Source organism: Bombus vosnesenskii, unplaced genomic scaffold, assembly GCF_011952255.1.
Source record: "Bombus vosnesenskii isolate JDL3184/JDL3185 unplaced genomic scaffold, Bvos_JDL3184-5_v1.1 scf7180000016261, whole genome shotgun sequence".
Taxonomy (NCBI): Eukaryota; Metazoa; Arthropoda; class Insecta; order Hymenoptera; family Apidae; genus Bombus; species Bombus vosnesenskii.
In genome coordinates this window covers 2,519,636-2,541,440 of record NW_022884330.1, presented here as the reverse complement: position 1 = coordinate 2,541,440, position 21,805 = coordinate 2,519,636, and the positions used below count along the sequence as shown (strand labels likewise).

The 21,805-nt window shown below is 35.7% G+C and overlaps 1 protein-coding gene across 3 annotated transcripts in view; it reads left to right on the top strand.

Annotated features, from left to right (window-relative positions):
- LOC117241890 (putative fatty acyl-CoA reductase CG5065) overlaps positions 1 to 21,805 on the top strand; it is a 42,417-nt gene that overhangs the window by 15,733 nt on the left and 4,879 nt on the right. The window contains exons 2-4 of one of the 3 annotated variants that reach the window (XM_033508137.1): positions 12,041 to 12,047; positions 18,896 to 18,899; positions 20,898 to 21,674. In XM_033508137.1, coding sequence (XP_033364028.1) covers positions 21,465 to 21,674 — 210 coding nt within the window. In that variant the 5' untranslated portion in view covers positions 12,041 to 12,047; positions 18,896 to 18,899; positions 20,898 to 21,464. Of the gene's footprint in view, positions 1 to 4,821; positions 4,981 to 12,040; positions 12,048 to 18,895; positions 18,900 to 20,897; positions 21,675 to 21,805 lie in introns of those variants that run through there. The other 2 variants (XM_033508139.1, XM_033508136.1) reach the window with 2 other exon arrangements.

The following is a 21,805-nucleotide window of genomic DNA, read 5'->3' as shown; positions in this document are numbered from 1 at the left end:
TGCATAATTATATATATTTTAATATATTTTAATCGAATTTAAAGAAACGATAGAAAACGAGTTCAAAAACGACAGAAAATAACGTTGCATACTTAAAGTCCTATTCAGGTTAGTCAGACCACTTTGATTTCAATAGCTCACATAAAAAAAAAAAAAAAGGAAAAGGAAGGAAAGGAGATGTAGTAGAGATTGTTCGAGACACCAGGCACCAAAAGACGTAGCAGCAAAGATGATTATTTTTACCGATAAGTTGACAAGTACTTACCAGTGAAATAAAGTAATCGAGGAAAGAGATAAAAATATAAATCCTGAATATGAAATCCGAAGTTTTGTACGTAATTAAACGTGCAGGATATTTGCGCATGGCAATGACGTTCCTTAGATGCAATAGACGGTCTGATATTTTGTATTTTTAACTCTTAAATCGCAAGTCACCAAGCGATATCGAGTTCTAACGATAAAAAAAGAAAAACGAATACAAGATCTCAATTATACAAAAAGTGGTACTAAAAAAGAAATCTAGTTGCATGGAAAAATAATATTCTCGCAAGTGTTGTCGTAAAATGCATATGATCAGTATATATATATATATATATACTGATATATATATATATATATATATATATATATATATATATATATATATATATATATATATATATATACAATGTGGAAGTGGTGAAAATTGTGCAATCGATATGCAAGAGTGCCAGCTGTAATCATTATAGAATCAAAGTTGCAAAGTTGTCAATGTAAAAATATGATTAATGGCTTGCAGTGCCTCTCATAAGTTGCTAACTTTCAATATTGTACGTTACTATACAACTGTGCTATAAACGCATATCTATAATACAATTATATCACTTCGCTATAAATATCCTATTATTTATTCACACGAGCTTCTAATAGGCGAATAATAAATTTAACAGTAGAACCATGCAATTGATCATCGCGAACGAAAAACGAAAGACGACATGTACTATAGGTATTTTCTAAGCACTTTCTTATGTAAAGTAAAAATCAATGTTTTGTCTTTCTGATAGTTGCTGAGATCATGGAATTAGGACCTCTGACTATTTCCCCGTGAAATCAACTCTAAATATAAGTCGTTCAGGGCCATTATTACTTAAAGTTAGATTGCTTAATAATGGAAATTTTTATTTAATTTAATACTATTACTAATCTGTATCGCGGTGAATGTAAAACACAAAATGAAATGAAATTGCACTTGATGCTGCCAGAGAACTTTGATCGTACAAATAGTTTATCACTGAATATTTTGAATATTTTGTCACTGCAACAGTTTTATCTAAGTAACCGAATTATGTATAGCCTTGCGATATAAGAAATTTTCTTGCAAAATCACTGTGCGTAATTTAGTGTTAATTTATTAGTAGATATTTTTATTTTAGAATTGATTAACAGATTGCCAAATAATTGTGTTGCAACAAAAAAGAAATGTCGCAGGAAGAAAGAGTTTGTATATCACTTATTTCATCCATGGTTAGATTGCGATTAGGTTCATATCATACCATAGACGTCATTATGAGCAAAATTTATGTAATATTATCGCGAAAAAAAAGAGAAAATAGATTAGTAATTAGGAAACGAAGAAAGTCATTACTTCATCGAAGTGATGATGATATTTGCTTTTTAATTCGAGACCAAGTACGCGATTCGTTCTATGACAGAAAGCTTACTTATTATGTATATCGATGGCGATCGATCATTTACAATAAATATACAAATTGTTTCCATCGATCATATTTTCACTCATGACTAACTTTCTGCGTATTATGGCCGGGGTGAAAAGGGATCAAGGTATCGAGCACAATGACAGACATTACAAAACGATTTCAACATGCAACCCACCCTATATGTATCGATTGCACAATTTTGTAAGAACGTAAACTTTGTCTGAATACGAAGTGTCCGCAATTTCTTTTGACTTGTGTCGATCACACGCTACCGTGCATAATAATATTTGGGTGCTTCCAGATTATTGCAAATGTATATTAAATATGTTACGAACGAAACCCTTTGATATAATTTTTTCCTCTGTTTTTATCCCGGGCTATCGTATACGGTTAGTAGACATTGATGGAATTTGATCATTAATATCAATTAATCGAAATAAGAAAGTGATACTTGCAAGTATACCCGTGCCTCGATTTACGCGGGTTATTCGTTTCATGCGTTCTCTGTCAGAGGAGAAAATCTGTAAAAATAGGATGTGCCAGTACGAAGAAAAAATACGTAGTGGAGAAAATAGTTGATATAAGTTGTACAAATATTTCTGCACAATAGTCGTGTAATGTATTTACCTTTTCTTGTATTTCTATTGGATCGTTCCTTATTACCATATCATCTGCGAATAAGAGTAGCTTCGTTTTTTCCTCTATCTTCTTATGCTTCCTTATGTTTGAAAAATTCTATGATATCGTAGATGATGGAAAGAGAATTGGACTTAGACTGTCTGCCGCTAGTAATCCTCCTTATTTTTATCTTTTCGTGTGCGTTCGTTATTATCGAATTTTGTTCGAATATTTGCGTTTTAGTATAAGTGATTTGTGTTCTTACTGTACTCTGTTACGTGTAATTTCCTCCAGAGAATCGCATGCTTCTCTTAAGGTCGATCAACAGTATATGTTTGTCTCCTTTTCAGCGTTTGATAACTTTGTTCTAAAAATATTTGTTTTGTAAATTTTTGCAAAGAAACAGGAAAGAAGAAGAGAAGAAAAAGAATAATAATAATAATAATTAAAATTCAGGAAAACAAAAATAAACATGATTTGTTGCCTGTGTCGGCACTGCGATCCAAAGGATCAACTTTTTCTTTTTAATTCGCATCTAATTCACTATCCTTGTCGCTCGAAATATTCGGAAGTATAACTTCAGTTTCATTATGAATATTTACGCTATATATCTTCTGAGCGCGTAAGAATGAGGTCACGCATAACAAGTCCCCGTAGACTGAGGGATTATTTACCACGTGAGATGAAAGGATAGGCGTAAATGAAAATTGCCTGTAAGGAAAGCCACCTACGTTTGCTGATTTTAAATGTATCGATCTTATACACGGTAGCGCATAATTAAACGATTACCATCAAATTAGCGAACATTTAGTCAAGTCGTAGCCTATGTCTTGATAATGCTTCAAGTAACTAATTAGCATAGGCACGATGAATTAACCATCGAATTAATAAACATGTAGTCAGATTCTAATCTGTGCTTCGGTGATGCTTCAATAACACTTAGGTTAACATTAGCATATACGTCACGAACTCTAGCGAATTCATTGTTATTACTACTGTTCTATTCCTTATTATTTATTACATATTTAGTACATATTACATATGTACATTAGTTTGGTAGGATTATCGAATAATCAAGGCGATGATTATTATTATTATTATTATCGAAAGCTAAACAGGTAACATTTGTGTGTGTTGTTATTTAATTTCGATCAGAATTAATTTGTCTGGGCAAATTACAATTGAGATATCTGCTGAACTAATGGCTTTCCGGTATAAATAGGTTAATGCTTTTTTGATAGAGAATGTTCAACTGGTTCGATCGATGTTTTTAAAAAAACATACGGCGACTATCAAAAAACTATTAAAAAATAAGGTATAAAAAAAAGAAAGTGTAGTCGTCTGACTAGGCCCCTTAAATACGATAGATTTCAGATGGTAGTTTTTACTGATCTGTGTACACAGCCATTTATTCCGGTACGCGAGTTTAATCTACGTGCCACTGAAATTTACTTTCCTTCGTTGAAAGAATTACCAACGATCACAGGATATAAGACCAAGGTATAAAGATCACAGGAGGAAACCACGATGAATATGTATCTTTTTGTTGATTTTCTGATTTTATTACCAACCTGTGATTAAGCGAAAAGAATTTATTATGTTCGAAGATATAGTACGTAACACAGTTGATAAGTAAATGATGTTTTATCGAAGTCGATGATACAAATTAATAACGTTGATATAACGACGAACGATATTTCGAAAATTTCGAGGAAGGAGAAAGAACATATATTTCGAGAACAAATAAATTTTGATAGCATGAAATTGATCGACATTCTATTGAATGTCAAGATTGTTCCTCTATAAAAAAAAACCTAGCCAAATGTAACTTATCGTATTCTTCATCTGTAGTCCTCGCATACAGCAGCGATAGAAAGTAGAGAAATAATTACGCACTTAATCATAGAAGACGAGTTAACTCGTAATTCCGCTAATAATCTGCTTATCAAGAGGTTTCGTATTTTTTTTCACGTATAATTAAATTTCTGTTACAAACGAATTATATCGCATTTAGCATCACAAGGATTAAACTGAAATTCATTTATCTTTGCCATTGATTCCTCGCTTTTATCAATGATCAAAATTTCTGATCGAACCATTGCCTTCTTAACTTGAAAAATATTTCTTTAATCTCGCAAACAAGATAATCGCTGCAAAAAGTGACCAGAGATACTAATTACTACGGTCCCATTCACATTCTGCACCAAAATAATATTCCGTAAGGGTTAACGATAATATTTTGTGGGAGCGAATTGTTGACATTGAGCGAGGACCGTGAAAAGTGATTCCCAATTCCAATATTTGTGTCTTTGCGCGTGCGCATGTAGGTGTATGTGCGTGCACACATGCACCACGCGTGATGTATTGTATAGATGCATTAATAGGTAGATAAGTGGGGAGAAGTTGTCTTTCACTGACTCAAACAGAGTCAGGTACAAGCTACTCTGATTGGTCCCAGGTACGCTCAGTTCACCTTTCGTTAGTTGACTCGTCTTTAAAGTAGCTGGCCCACATTTCGGTCCCTTAGTAATCCTCGACACGCATTGCAGCTCACGTCGACCATTGTGGTCGCCGTACGGGATTATAGGGATTCGTGTTCCATCATTCAAGTCAACGTATCTGTATATCGTTCTTTTCCAATTTGTCGATCTTTCAAATCAGTTCGGTGAGTTTTTATCATTTTATCCTATGGACTACATTCGTACGTACATTCGTGCATGAAGTAAGGCTGTGGAATCGTGATGTATCCTGTGGCTGTATATGGTTTTGTAATTCTACTTAGCGGTATCTTCATTTTGGTATTGCATCTTATATCGTGGCTACATTTCTTGTTGCTTCTTTCTCCTTTCCACTTTCTTTTTTTTTTTTTCTTTTTCTTTGCAATAGTAATAGATAAAAATAATGTTCCATTTTTGTGTACGATTAGCTTGTTCACTTTCACGTTACCGCGAAGATAAGATCGTTTGATAAATTTCGTAGGACTTTCTATGAGGCGGATGATGTACTAGAACTAATAGATAGATTAGAATCGAGCCAAAAGTTTCTTTTCTAATGTGTATAACGACAAGTAATGCGCGTTTTATTTTACCGCCGAGCAACGAAAACGAACAATTTGCAGGTTTTAGATTTTCCACAAGTGGGTAAACATTCGCGATCTAGTCATGCATGAATGATTAGAGGCGCGCAGAAATTTTCAGAAAGATTCTTCGCTTGATATTCCAGATGCAATCTTTTAAATAATTTTATTCGTGTTATACAGTTATATAAAACAGTGTTTTTTTAATATTTAATATCAGCGAAAATTCGTGAAAATATCGGCTTCTATAAAGTAAGAAGTGTATGGGTTGCAGCAGAGAAAATCATCGTGCCGCGTGTAAAAGAATCAGAAGTTTAGCAGAGAAAGTCATCTGCATAAAAGCGCCGTTTCTAGTGAGAATCATTGAACTGAATTATAATTTACCGCCACATTCATCTCTTTCGCATCAGATTTAGTTATCTCTTAACTCTCATCTATTCCCACAGTCGAGAACATAATTTCTTCGTGGGAAGAAATTGTTGTGAAAGAAAGAAACTTCCGATTACAGTTTATTATTATATACAAAGTTTACTATTCCTCGGTAAAGTAATATAATAGTCCAAAACCGTATTAATAAACTTGCACAGAATCAAGTGGAAATAAATGAATAATTATTCGTATTGTTACTCGAATGATTCTAAAGTCATTAGTCGAGTGAAAACGATCTGTTACGAGGCACAGGTAACCATTATGCGAATAAAATGTTGGATTAATGTAAACACTTATTCGAATAATTATCTTAGATAAATGTTTATACGAAACAATTCGAATAATGCCCAACTTTGATAATAAACAAATCATCGCTCCAGCTCTTAACTGTTCTACCTCCTCTTGTTTGTAAACTGAAGAAATTGAGTTTTAGGTTTATGAAATTCAATATTACTGTTAGAAATTAGACAGCCTCCGCTGTTTTCTAAGTAGAATTATCATCGTATTATTATAAATTCGTGTTCTTTGTATCAATGAGACACGCGTGGAGTGATTAATTACATTTCTTTGAAAAGTTCAGTTCGAGTAGTTAAGAACTAGCACGACAAAATGACTTAATGCTTCTTTGCCTTTATGCTCTGTCACATTGCTCTTCTTCAGAGTGATTACCCTCTTTGTCAACTTTGTTGTTAAGTCCATGGACACTACCCACATGAGAGAGAGAGAGAGAGAGAGAGAGAGAGAGAGAAGGAAAGAGAGAGAGAGACGCATCGTTCAACGCCAATTAATAAAGATCAAAGCTAGACTGGCAATGACCTTAACTCGAAGGTTTCGAGGGTAATTGAAACACATTTTGAGCTGTCCTCTGACCGTCTCAACGTCTCGATCATTAAACTACTAATATGAAACCACACAAACTCTCTCGAAATTCTGGCAAGTAAAGTTGAAGTTCTTTCAAGTTCTATTCTTTGACTCGAATAGAAACAATAGTTATAGTTATTAGACAACGTAAGGTGCTATTTATAGCTTCGTGTTTCTTGGCATTGATTCCTCAAATTAAGTCAATTTTAGCCATACGCCATGTTAGAAATTCATTTTCCATTGGATACCCACTTGCAGTTAGATTATGTCGAGTCAAGTAACTTGACTTCTATGAACACGCATTGAGGCCAGGCTGTTTAATAATCAGCGACTTGAATTCAAGTAACTAGCTAATACTTTAACGACGGATCGTATCAGCCAGCATCCTAATTAAAACTTACGTTATCCGTGGATAATTCCAATTGATCTTCCACGCGATACATACAATCACATTGCAACGTATTCGATCCTTTGTAAAAAGAGAATCCACAAATGTAACGTTCTATGCTCGTACGCATACACACGCACACACAATGATAGAGGGATTCGTAGCAAAAATAGTTTATGTTCGAATTACTTCTTAAATAATACTTCACTTCGCTAATCAAAAGTGAAGTTATACGTTGACCTCTTGCCGAATAAAAATCGGCCAATTTAAAAAAGAAAAACATTTATCATGAAGCGCACGACTTCACGAAATCGTTAATTTTTTTTATAGCTGTCGGTATAAATAAATTCGTCTTGATAAAAAAAAGAGAAATATATATGGAGCAGAAATTGTTCGCGTTATAAGTTGTAGATCAGTAGTTATTAGTAAACCGTGGATTTTTATGCATTCAGAAAAACCATTGTAACGATTATAACATTTAGCAGATAAAACAAATTTCCGATTATTCCTCTAATCGCCTTTCTAAAAATATCGCAATATATCAAGTACGAACGAATTCATTTTTTGTCCAAGTATCGCCAGTTACTCAGTTAGTTGGATAGTTTAGTTAGTTGTTAGGAAAGTGTCTCGTTAACAATGCGTTAACATTCTTTGTTTCGATGCTCGTGTGATCGTAGCCTAAAATAGAACAGGCTCGGTGCACTTAGGCGAATAAGAAGAATCCGCACGAATTAAACCCGCAACCGGAGGTTCGAATCGTTTAATCGCTAGTTAAAGAGGAAATTTCATCGTGCAACGAGGAAGCTACGTCTGGCCGCCGCGCCGCGCCGAGTCGGCCTCTCTCTTTTGCTCCCTCTTTCTCACTGACGAGGGTCATTGGCCACGACATTGATACCGTTCTCGTTCTAAACCCGAATCGGATCTATTGTATGTGTAGCCGCCGCGGAAGAATAGCCAAATGAATCACGGTCAAATTGGTCGTATCACCCTTATCTAATCTATGCGAGTCGACTCATCGCCGTTAATTGATCGATTAATTGCATAACACGATAAAAATTATTCAATCCGACAGGTTTCCGTATACGTTCGATTCGTACGTACAAGTGTGTGGCCGTACACTGTCCAGCTATTTAAAATAAGAGGACAGGAATTTCGAAAATCCGTAGATCGACGAGTCACCAGGAATAAAATTTTAAACGATGCTTAACGATCTTCATACGCTGTCTCGCGAAGGGTATTTGCTCACTGGCCATAGAAAATATTCTACCTGTTACATAGAACATTTTGAAGCTTGTCACGATTATATCGGCATCTAACATCGGCAACTAATCTGAAAATATGTACGAGGAAGTTACGTGCAGGTATTTATTTGAAAGAAATATTGAAACAAAAGATTAGCGTGCTGTACGACTCGGTCTATTTTTAAGCATATAATGCGCATTGAATATGGCTGTTTAAATGTTATTCCGATTTATTGTAAAATATGTAAAATTGTAATGTTTACATACTTGTGATCGATATTTTGTAGTTTTCGTATGTACATTTTCAGATTCCTTGTGACGATGGTAGAGACGAAAAGCGGATGAACATTTCGCAGCAACATGCTAATCTTTGTTATAGCTTTTGCAGCAATGTACGCTAGTCTTCATTATACTTTGTTAAACGAAATAATTTTTTAAGACGTTATTTACCTAGTTAAATTTACCTGATTAGAAACAAGCAGCGTGCACGTTTCAGCTATCTTTCTAAAACTAATAGTTGCTCAGATATTGTTAATTATTTATTGTTTATTCGTTCATAATCCTTCTGCTGCGAGTTAGCTTTCAGCGAGAGGGCTTTCAGTTACGTTTCTCGTTGGTTCGCTGTTATGGTCTCCCAATCGCCAAGCTCCTTAACATCGTTCGTATTTGCATTTAGACTCAAAATCTGCAACTTAAACTTCATCTCAGAGCGCACCTCTTATATTCCATATTCCCTATGCGTTGCTGTTTATATTTTCGCTGCGTGTAAACTTCAAAAACGTACAAATTCGAACACAAAACGCGAAGCATGAAACTCTAACAACGAATATAAAAATAATTTCCAAGGTGTTTCGTGGAATACGTTTCCCTCTGAACGTTCGCCACAGTTTTCCTCCTCCTTCGACGTAGATACGAGCACGTAGAAAAAGGCGAGCGGGAGAAAAAGCGTAAGAAGCAGGAAAAAAAGGGGAGATACACGTCAAATATTTTTTCTTCGAGAACCACATCATAAGTACGTAACTTTCGTTTAAAACGATCATTTACGCTTGCTAATGCCCCTTCTAAGCATATATACGCGAATTTTACTCTTAAGATCAAACAACTATGCAATAGTTAAACCTATTAGCCAAGCAAACCTATTAGCAGAGAGTGCAAATTAACGATAGAATATGAAGCAAGTTGCCGGCAAGACAGAGACGCGGTTGTAAATCAGCCGATAATAACGAAACGAAGAAGAAATTCGGAGATAAAACGCGAATACAACGCGACGAAGCCAGGCATTCGAACAAAGATGTTAATGAATCTTGGAGAAACGAACAAACACGCGAAATCAAAAAATTCCTCAAACAGATATTAACTCGACGAAAGATACAAATTTTTATCGCTTTCTATTCTAGTTGGTTCGACTTTTGCTTAGGATGGGTTTCACACGCGTATCTGAATATAACGAACGTACGTACGCGAAGGGAACGTGAAGTTCACGCGACGATTCTCGTGAGTTACAGTATCGCGATACTCGTTTCCCGTATCTTGGCAACGATACTTTTCGTACGAAGCCGTCACAACGAATGAAACATTGATACAAATGAGGACATTCAGCGGCGGCACGTGTAATTGCGTTTAGAGATATGACGTGAACTGGCAGTTGCGAGAATCACGAGTTATTCGATCGCGTTCGTTCGGTCACGGTGACTTTTCACAGTGATTTCTCGTGATAGTTTCCGATTAGAAGAGAGCGTAGCTGTTCTTTGCACGCGTTGCACCACCTGTATATTTTATATTAACGACGTCGAATGAATATTTATAATTTTGTAATCGGCAGAAAAGAGAAATGAATATTTTATTCGGATACGAGACGAAAAAACGAAGATCGAGTTATTTTTCATCTTTGATGTTAGACGAAATAAATTTACGCTGTACGCAGGAAACGTAATGTAATTTTGAATGGAAATTAAGTGAATGCAGATTTTCGTATGCGAACTATATCGAAGCGTTTTATAGGAAATAATTCGATCAAAATCAAGAGACTGAGATCACATCGAGCAAAATCACGAATCCGATCGTGAGTGAAATTAGATCGTTGTGATAAATGCTTATTAATGATCTTTCGCGTCATCTCCACGATACTCGTATCTCCGTGTGAAATCGACCTTGTCGAAGATCTGTATGCTTCTCAAAATTCGTGACGATCCAAATTAATTCAATTAAATAATCCTGCAAAGAAAAATTAAAATATCCATAAGTCTCAACCTGGTGGACAGACTCGCTCTGATCGGTCCAGTTCTTGCTATATACGTTTGTTATACACAGGGTGGTTGGTAACTGGTGGTACAAGCGGAAAGGGGGTGATTCTACGTGAAAAAGGAAATAAAAACTTTTTTTTTTATTTTTTTCTTTATTTTTCCATCGAGACAACGATCTACAGTGAGATCCGCTATAACGAGACGCGATAAAGTGCACGCGTGCCGAGCGAAAATTCATAGTCAAAATTCAAAGTCAAAATTCAAAATTTTATTCTATATTTTCGACTTCTTTTTTCGCGTAGAATCCATCAGTTACCAACCACCCTGTATATAACTATTCTTATTTATAATTCTTTTACTCTGATCCTTATATCACGTAGGATACGTAACAATCGAAGTTGCTGTTCGTGTCGTGGCACAACGTCATCTAATTTGTCAAAAATTCCTACAGACGAGACGATCGTAATGAACACCTCTGAATAAAAAAAAGCGAAGAAAAATACGCTTCTGGGAAGATCTCCTATGTAAAGTCTAGGGAATGAGCGTCAATCTTTGCATTGGACTTCTTCGCGTAAAATTCGATTTTTATGACTTTTCATGGAAAAATTTCTTGTCCTCTTTTTCTTTTCTTTTTCTGTTTTTTACTGTGTTTTCGTTGCTGCGATCGACGTCAGGTGGATAAATACTTTTTCACGATAAAAGATTGTACGTATCGAAGATATTTGTCACGCGTTTTCAGGCTGGAGAAACTATTGCGGTAAAAATGTCGGATAATTAAAAGTGATCAAGTTTGATCATTATGCACGGAAGCAAGGTCATTCGTAACTGTAGTCTCATACGAATTAATACTCCGATCCTGAAAATTACTAATTTTCTGGATTTAAATCGAATGTTTACGACATTTCCATGTTCGTGCTGTTAGAATATTTCTTCGCTCAAACGAAGAAAGAGTGATGATATATGTATAACGAGAACGACGATTGATCAGAATTAACCAACTTTTGTCCTAATTATCTCGGGCGAAGTTCATCGCTAACGCATACAATGGTCGTATTCTTCTTATTGAATCTACATTACAAATCGGAAGACCATACAGTGACGCAAGAGATTTATACGGCTTTAGCGGTGCATTTTGAAAATTTTGCGAGCACGATCCATTAGCCGTATATGTGTCGCGAAATTTCTCTTGTCTGTCGCTCTGTGCATACGTACGACTTAATTAATGTGTGAAAGAAAAAGAAGTCTGTTTCTTATTCTGCTTCATCGAGACCCGTTGGAAAATTGAAACAAAAAGAAAACGAAATAATGACAAATCATCCTCAAGATTTAGGGTTTCAACTTACCTTCACCATCCGTGAAGAAGACGCTCCAAAAGTCAGGCTTCAGAACGACGAAACACCGCGAATAAAAATAGCGAAATACCTGGCTGCAAAAGCAACTTGGAAACAGCACACACGTAGAAAAATGCGACAAGTAAGCATTAGAAGGAATAACGTGTTACTGATACTGATATAATATACTGATATAAGCTACTGATGTATAAAGTCATAATAAAAAAGCAGTACGGTATCTAATTACGCGTTAAAATAGCTAAAAGCCACATTGCCAAAATGAAAGACAAAATGGTGCAATCGATCGTGTTTCCTACGATAACGGACGTACCTTGGTACGTAGGAAGCGAAGGACTAATCAAAGATCCTTAAATCGCCGCTGTAAAGAGGGAAATCCAGCAAATATCCAACAGATAGAAAACAAGAACGATAAACCAAGCAAACGCGCTAGCCACTACACTGTACACTGACAGTACCGTTAGAACACTGAGAATAAAACAACCGCAGGATCTAATGACGCAAAATCCGATTCTTGTAATAGCACTGATGCAATGGAATTAGCACCCACACCCTAGCCTTGACAGGCTAGAAGAACCTGTCGAGTGTCCTACGGGACAAATTGCAGGAATCTACCAAGGATCGTTAAAAAGAAAAAAAAAAAAAGAACAAATTTGAACGAAGAAGAAAGTTCGAAGGAGTTGGATATTAAAATTCCAAATGTTGCACGGAATTTCCGATGAAAAGTGAAAATTTATTAGAATTCGAATGCGAAGCCCAACCTACAAGACTGTTTTGAATTACAAATTTTCCGTTTCAAAAGACCCCGAATTCGGAACGTCGAGCCTCATTAAGAGCTTAAATTCCAGATGTTCGACTTAAAACAGCTTCGAATCGGAAAATCACGGTTTCGTGAGAATTTAAATGGGAGATCTGAAATTTTCTGAGAGTTTATTCGCATCGCGAAATTCTTAGTTTCGAATACGTCGATGTTCGAAATTCGAAGCTTCAAACCCATTATGCAAGCAAATACCGAGTACTTTCGTTTATAACGGCCAACGAGTGATATGCCCATTGGCATTGACATATGACATTGGCGAAAATATGCTCCCTCGATAAATCTTATTTGCGTGCCACCAAAACGAAAATTGAAACACGTGTCTCATATGACTGGTAAGCAATATTTGTTTAACATGGATTAATCGCGAGAAGTGTGTCACGAGGTCATAGACTTTCGATTTGTGATGCCAGAACGATTAACAGGAAAAGCGCGTCTTTGATATGATTCAAACGAAACACCTACCAGAATTTTAATGATCTTCGTATTATAATGTTACGTTGAAATAAGCTTCGATCGTGCTTGTAGCTGTTCTTCCCCGGTTTCGCGGTACCCTGTCCAAATTTTCTTTTATCAAACACAAGTAAATTGCTTGAAAACAGAAGAGATAATTATGCTACAGGTTGAGTCTCCACTCTCTATATATATTCCCTTATCTATTATATCTCTTCGTTCACAGGACAATTTTCCTAGATATCAAATTAATGGTTTTTACTGTTCGGTTGGATTTCGAATTACCAAGAAATAAAAATTACTTTCTACATTCGAATAACGAAACGAACGTTATTTGGTCAGAATATTTAACATCAGCCAGAAAAATTGCATCAGAGTCCGCCACGAGCGATTCTGAAAAATAATTGGAACAAACAGAATTATGAATTATGAATTTCGATGGCGGCGATGTCGACGGTAGTGGAAACATCTTCTAGCTGTCTGATGTTTTATGTATTTTAACAATTTAACATTCGCATCAGCTAGTTGCGTTTTACGGTGTATACATTACGTTATCATTGACGTTTTGCTACAATCCTTATCTTAGATGCTTGAAAATTGCTCAGATAATACAGATAATAAAATTGCTCTTCTATTTACAAGTGTCTTTTTAAACCGCCCAAGCGTTTAATAAGTAACCAAGTAGTTGTAGAATGAAATTATTTGATATAAAATTTGCAACGAGACACAAACGATTTTAAAACGCACGACCAATATGAAGAGGTGAGAATCGCAGTAATTAGATTTTAAATATCGATCATTATGTAATGAAGATTGGGCACAAGTCTTTGTCGTCCAAGGTAATTGCAGAGACCTTTTGCATCATGTAACTGTCCTTACCGATGATCGTAAATCTATTATATTTAAAATATATACACGGTTTTAGAATCATCGCGCCAGAGAAACATTGGTGATACCAGATATTCTTTAAAATAATTAGAAGGCTACTTGACAACGACGAATATCAGAAGACAGTGAGAATTCTTTACGATAATATCGTAAACATTTATTGTTGTTACAAGTAATTATTATATAAATCGCTTTATTTACATGCCGATTTCAATAATCACTCCGGTTATTATTCTTTATCAACGAAAAGATAAGTAACACTGTGTTTCATTGTCTGATGCGATGTATGAACGAGTGATATACATCTTTTCTTTTACGAAATACATCGAACGAACGAAGATTTCGATACTTTCTGCTTTATTTTTTAAACGAAGTACCCCGTAGTTGCCATGCTTGCACTCGCTGCATTCCTCGAATTGAGAGCTTTGATGCAAGAAACCGGGAGAGCCCAGGTTTCCGAAGTTCTGGAAAATCGAACAAAACCGCACTAAATATCACTTGTTTAAGCAGTCGCGTCAATATCCTAAATTTAGAAAATCATTGGTGTGACCGGATGTAAGAAATGATACATGTCACATTTTTTGTAAAACACACGCAGAAGACCTTGTTCTATACTTCCACGTGCCTGATTCTTCCAATCAACTTCTAAAATTTTGAAATGAGATATTTTGCCTCTTTTTATATCTTTATTCCTGATTGGCTTTCTTTCTTCTTCGACGAATAGTTCTCTAGATAAATTACTACCAATCGGTTGGATGGTCATCTCGTGTTGGCACATACTTCCTGATAACTGATACATGTATATATATATATGTGTCAAAAGATATTTTGAATCGTCAGAAAAGAAAAAGCACTCGATTGTTAGAATAGACGAAACAGTTGAAACACGTCGGTTGATAGACCAGCGCTGCTTTAACGCCGTTGACACACCATTGGAAATTTTGAGCTGCACGAGATCGATTGTTTGTATCATAAAAAGACGTAAGTATGCAGTTTATTCTAAAATTTCATCACTGAGATACTCCAAAGTGTATCATCTTGAAATTTTCGTGGTATTGAGTGTAGAGCGTCGTATGGGACATTTGTGATATCTTCAATTCAGTTATAACACACATTTCGTACATATTATTTATTAAAATTACAATCAATTCTCGCGTTGAGAACGCGTATGCAGTTGTGCACGGATCTTTAAGCTCACTCAACTCTCTTTTACATATGTGCATTACAAATAAACAACGTGCGATCGGTAACAGATACCAACGCGTGTGCTGTTACGGACGTTTTGAAATGCAAATTAATTGCAAATATATTAATGTAGAGGCTGATAAGACAATAACACTTTTTTCTCAAGAGAACATATAGTGCATTTGAGTATTACACGATGTAACGGGTACTACACGTTACGATAAAGTAAACAAGAAAAAAAAGAAATGAAAAATAGATTGAACTCGAAAATCATGCTCAAGATCAATTCTACGGTACATTTTTCCTTTAACAAAGCTTCCCTTTGGCAAGTAAATTTTTTCGAAAAATTTGTACAATGCCGTGTAGAAAAATTCGATCTTATCTTTTGCTGCATAAAAGGTAGTCTGGTAGTTTGAACTATCGCAATTTGTTAATTGCGCAAACGTTATTCGTAATATCCGTCCCAACGCTCTATTAAATCAAACTTCACGGTTTAATAAATCCACGAGTCAATGAATCCGAGATTTCTGAAGTCAAGGTCAATTCTCAGACATCGAAGTTGCATAACTCGTTTCGCTATCAGTTACGACACTATGAGATCAGGATTATTTACATCATGCCATTTAGAAAACCAAGATGATCTTGATCTCTTATAGAAAGAAATATTTTTCGACCGTTTAATCAGTTTGAATTTGTAGGTGATTCAAAACAGATCAACCTCCGTTTCAAACATCTTTTTCCCTACGTTATCGCAAGTGCGTTTTAAAAGTCGTGCACACCATCTCGCTGAATACCTCGTGTAAGTCGATTACGGTTTTTAAAAGTGGGACATGTAGATCTAGTTTTAACCCACGTCCCAACAGGGTTCCTGTAGTGCCACAGATTCTAAGAATTATCTGATTGTAAGAATTCAGTCGCTCATTTCGCATTTTACGTAGCTACGTAAATTTATTAGGAAAGATAGCCGCGAGGAATCTGTAGATTAAGTAAATCATGATCTTCTATCGACTGCTGAGCTATTTTCCAAATTAAAAATGAAAAAATGTCACTTTTCCAAAATTCTTTCGCCGAGATGAGTTTAACGTTTCCGACAATGTTCGAGTTGATATTATACAATTTGTTATTATCTCGAGGTCTACCCGAAAGGCTTTCCGCGTTTCGTGTCATTCTGAACGAAAGTTAAGCTACTTACAGAAGCACGCTGGTTTAATGGTCCCAAAGTTACTAGCAACATATGTCTTTTGGCGGTTCGCCAAACGCGATGCTTGAAAACCGATGTCACGCTTTTTGTATTGATTCTTCAAATTATAGAAGAATGAGAGAGAGAGAGAGAGAAAGAAAGGAATTTGTTGGGATCGTTCGGAAGAAATGGATAAAGAAAATCAGTGGAATTTCCACGAGTAAGCTTTGGCTCGTACCTCGAACAATTTCTTAGCCATCGTAAGGGAATCGACTTTAATGGCATATGAACGTTTTTTAATTGAGAAAATACTTTTTATCACAGTCCTAAAGCCTTAATTTTTGATAACGAGTTTTTGATTCTACGTTCTTGCATCAACCGAATCAGCAGCCTTTTTATTCAGTTTGGAGATAGAACTGTTTATATTCCTTTCCGCGATAACTTCAGACCCGCAAGATAACTAATAATTCGATGGAAAAGAAAAATTGAAAAAATAAATCCGAGTTTATCTATATATACCGGAAGACCAATTTTGATTCTTCGTTCGCACGTTTTCGCAATGGCATAATATTACGCTCTCGTTTAGCGGCAACGTTTTAAGTGGACTTTCACTTTCCCTGGCTATGTTTTTCGATAATTTCGTGTTCTGATTGCACAACGGATAATAATCTAATGCTACGTTCGGCGTCATTACATTGCGTATTCTTCTCGACCTCGTAATACACGATGTGTTAAATTGCAATGCATAATGTACATGAACGTACATCCATTATCGCTAAGAATTTCCATCCTACCTATTTCTGCGTTGTTACGTCCTTGTTATCGCTATTTATTCTCGTAATTGTAACGTTCGGTAGGCCGCCAACTTTACATTTGAATATCAAATTCTCAGATGATCATTTTTAACAGAGGAACCTGATTAACCCTTAACTACCATTGCTAGATAAGAAGTGACCTATATCGTGTAAATTAAGATGTTCAATGTACCTTCATATATCTTGAGGAATTTATAACGTAGAATGTCATTAGTACTAGCAATTAGAAACAAAGATTTTCCTATTTATACGTTTGCCGCTGTATGTTCTGCAACCGACGAAGAATATCACAGTTTTTCCATACGAATTTCTCTTGCGTATAATATATCAACGAAAATGTTTCAAAGAAACCACGTGTCTCTTGTGTACTCTTAAATTATTGGAAATTTGATTGACAAAAAAAAAAGAAAAATAGGAGACCACTGCAACTAATGATCGAATTTTATTGCTGAACTTAAAACTTGACGAATAGAAGACGAACTCTTACAAGTGTATATCGTGTTATAAACTAACGGAAGACAGAGAGAAAGGCGGAAAGAATAGACCGAGGAAGATTGGCCCTGTGAGGGAGGAAAACTGGATTAGCGGAAGACGGAGAGAAACAGAAAGGAAACGAGGATTTTGTCAGTCAGTCGGCAGGTCGTTGTTCGTCGCATAACGGGTTTTCGTGTAACGGGGTCGAGCGACGTTCCTCTCTTTTCTTCCTTGTTTCTTCGTCCGTGGAGGCCGAGGAATGGGCGGCTTCTCGTGACCGTTTCGAGGCCAGGACGCTGACCTAGAATCGTATCGAAACCGCTTTTATCTACATTTCTAGTATTTTCCAGCTTTTGCGCTTAGCAGCGCGTATCTAAAAGTTCCCTCGTCTCTCATATTCCTCTTCTTCTGCTATTCATCTAGAACATGGTACAATTCGACGAGACGTGAAACAGACCTAAGATCGAGAAAATCGTCACGCGACAGATCACGAATTTCAGATTCGCAGAAGTTTGTTGGTTTTAATAGAAACGAGAAATATCTCTACGAATCGTATCACGAACCTACTCGTCATCGTCGATGTTCGTTTAACGTGGTTTGATCGATATTATGCAATTCCAGATCAAAGAACGTTTGCTTGTTTTAGCAACGAAATAGACAAGATTTTTATGAACTCTGTAACTTAGTCGTCGTTATCGCTGACTACGGTTCTTCTTAACCCTTTGCACTCCTACGTCGTTTTTATCTCAGGAGCTTCTTCGTCGAGTCCCACTCGACATTCTTTCAGTCCCACCTTTTTCCGTGCGAAGGAAAACCAGCATTGCATCCTGGAAATTGTTTCAGGATATATCGTACACTTAAAAATGACAAAATACAACAATAGTGTGAATAAAACTGCTATTTAATCGAATTTGTTTCTTCCCTTATTTATTTAAATTGTCTTATTTTTCAGTTAAAGTAAATTTCAAATAAAACGCTTAAAAGCGTTGGGAGCTGCGCTGCTAACGAAATTGAAATAAAATTCGGAGTGCAGCTAAGGGTTAAGGAAAGTTTCTTAATTTTTTTGTTGTATTTATTTATTAAAATTACAATCAATTCTCGCGTTGAGAATTTTCAGTCATTTTTCTGGCGTGGCGCAGTGACACGGCTGATTATTTATAATAAGTTAATACTTATTATAGATAGGTATAATTTATAAGTAAGTATTATAAATAAGTAAATATTACTTAATTTAGATAATCTAGCGTTTAGGTCTAGCGGGTAGTGTCTCTTCAACCTGCGAATCTGGTCCGTCGTATCAAGTAGTCCAGTGATTAGGGGGTTTCGGTGTTTGTTCACTCTTTTGCTATATCTGTCGCTGTAACTTAATTTTTTGAACGGATCCGATCAATGTTTCTCGTCTTGCTATAATTAACAATAGGATATCTGTGACTTTGATAACGAATTTTACTTATGATTCATTTATCATTCAATATTACTCGCGAATGATGTTTCCTAATGAACTAGTAAACAAAGTTCGCGTGACACAAGTCATTTTTAACGTTGTGGAACAGATATATACGTGTTCAGTAATCGATTTGCCAGCTCGTTTAAATTCCCATGTTTTTATCGTTAGTTAGAAATAAAACGTTTGAATGCGCATTATTCGACCAATGTAAGCTAATAAAAAGCAAAAGTTAAACACGCGTCCATTCAATGTCGCTCTGTGTCGTTCAGTCTTCGATTCAAGCTACGTGCATCGATACTATACACTGTCACTTCATTTATATGCACTAGAATAGAAGCTTGAAAGGAAGGTTCAGCGTACATCATACGAGATCGTACGACACGTGCCACTGAACGTTTAAATCTTCTGTAATATCATGCTCTTACAAGCTACTATCTGCACGTCTATGTTTCTTTTTGGATCTTCTAACTATTCGTCACTATCCCATTACGCGATCTCCCATTGATAAACGACGGATATTTATGCGAATTTGTATTTTTCTAAACATAGTCGAGGAAACGCTATCTAATCATCGTTACTGCGCTAATAGACTGCAATAGATCCGTTTAACTTTTCTTTTCTTTTTTTTTCTTTTTTTTTTTTTCTGGAAAATTGTAATCATTCGTAATTCTTCTACTGATGGATAATTCAGATTATAGAAACTTCTTCGAGCGAAGATTTAAACAATTACTATTTTTTAACAAATTTAAACTTGCGTTATATCATAAGCTTATTTTTATAAAATTTTGGTTTTCTATCGTTACTGTGTTCGATCGAACAGCGCGAGACACACGGTATATCAACGAATAGACTTGAAAAGTTTGGAACGAATAGTTTCGAGCAACGAATGATGCAACTCGCTCGTGTTCCTCCTTTCGAAATATTTTTTTTCATCGTATTACTCTGTTCAATTGTAACATCGTGGATTGATCGAGCGAAAGAATTCGCGGAAAGATAAGTTCCTTGAGTTTCACTTTATCGTACAACTGCCTAGATGGTCGTAAGTACGTTATCAAGTTTCGCTCGTAACAGTTATCTGAAAATGATCGATATATATTAGTTGATAGAAGAAATTTAGAAATTTTACAGTGTATGTCTCAAGCTAGTGGGGCGCATTTCTTAATTAGATTTTGTCTGACAAATAGCAGTAACGTTCGAACCGCTGACACGGAGTAGCTATAATTTGAGAAAAGTAATTTATTACAAGGACGAAGTATTTCAATTTTCTCGAACTTCCTCATATCGTGGAATTTGAGCGAAAGAAGTAAGTAACGTAAAAGTGACGGAAAGATACCGAGCAAATTCTCGAAATACTTTTTCATTAATTTATTTTAATTGCTGAAAATTCTCAACGCGAGAATTGATTGTAATTTTAAGAAATAAAATAAAAAAAAAATTTATTTATTTTAGTTCTGAATGGATTGACTAGGAAATTCATAGTAGCTAACCAGGAACGATCGTTTCTTTTATGACAGAGGAAATGGTAATGCAAAAATGCATAGAAACGTGATCAGATTTGCAAAATATATTCATCGAATTAATTTTGCCAAAGTTACTCTGTATTTTCAACGCGTCTTTACATTTCTGCATTTTTGGCTGCCACTTGAACTTCTTTCGTTTCCAATTAAATTGCTGAATTAAATGAAACAGACGCGTCTCAAACGTTGCTAACATTCCGTTGTTCGCTTTTGTTACAGCCAAGTGTATGCCGTGGTCGTAAGGAGGCACGAAATGATTCCACCAGAAATAAAATCCATTCGTAACCCACTTGGAAACCCGTGGAACGGTGTGAACCTGTGCTAGCTATCGTTGCAACTTTCTCAAACTCTGGCCCATCTATAGGGGAGCTGCGTTTCTTCTTCTGCTAACTTGTACAGTCGCAAACGAATGAGTCAAAAAGTAACGGAAGATTAAAAAAAAAAAAAAATAAGAAGAAAAAGAAGGAGGATATACGTGTACATATAGATCTATATCTCATTTAAGAAAAAAAAAAAAAAAGATAAGTATCAAAGATCGTATCAAGACCAAAGATAAAGCCGAAGAGAGAAAGATTGAGAGAGAGAAGAAGAAGGAGAAGAAAGAAAGAGGAAAAGGGAAATAATTGAAGAAGAGGTGTTCTTAAGAAGCTTCCAAAAGAAAAGACAGCATAGAACGTCGTATATATAAAACGTTCTGGATATTATTGAAAATAAGAATTTAATTAAGAATTATTGTATTTTGAACGAAGAAGAAATAAAAGAGAAGAAGAAAGTAGACGCGTCAAGATGAGTACAATAAGTGGCAGTCAGACTACGTCCGTAAAGGAATTCTACAGGGATAGAAGCATCTTCGTGACTGGCGCTACTGGATTTATGGGCAAAGTCCTTGTCGAGAAACTGCTCAGATCTTGTCCAATAAAGAACATTTATGTCTTGATAAGAAATAAAAAGGGGCAAGATGCACACCAGAGGTTGCGGGCACTGTTGAATGGACCGGTGTGTTCAACTGCATTGTTTTCTCCTTAATTAAAGTATTTCCTATTTTCGAAGCTAGAGAAAATTCAGATTTTATCGTTTTTTTTTTTTTTATTTTGCACCGTATTTGTTTTTCTTTGTTCAGTTAAAAA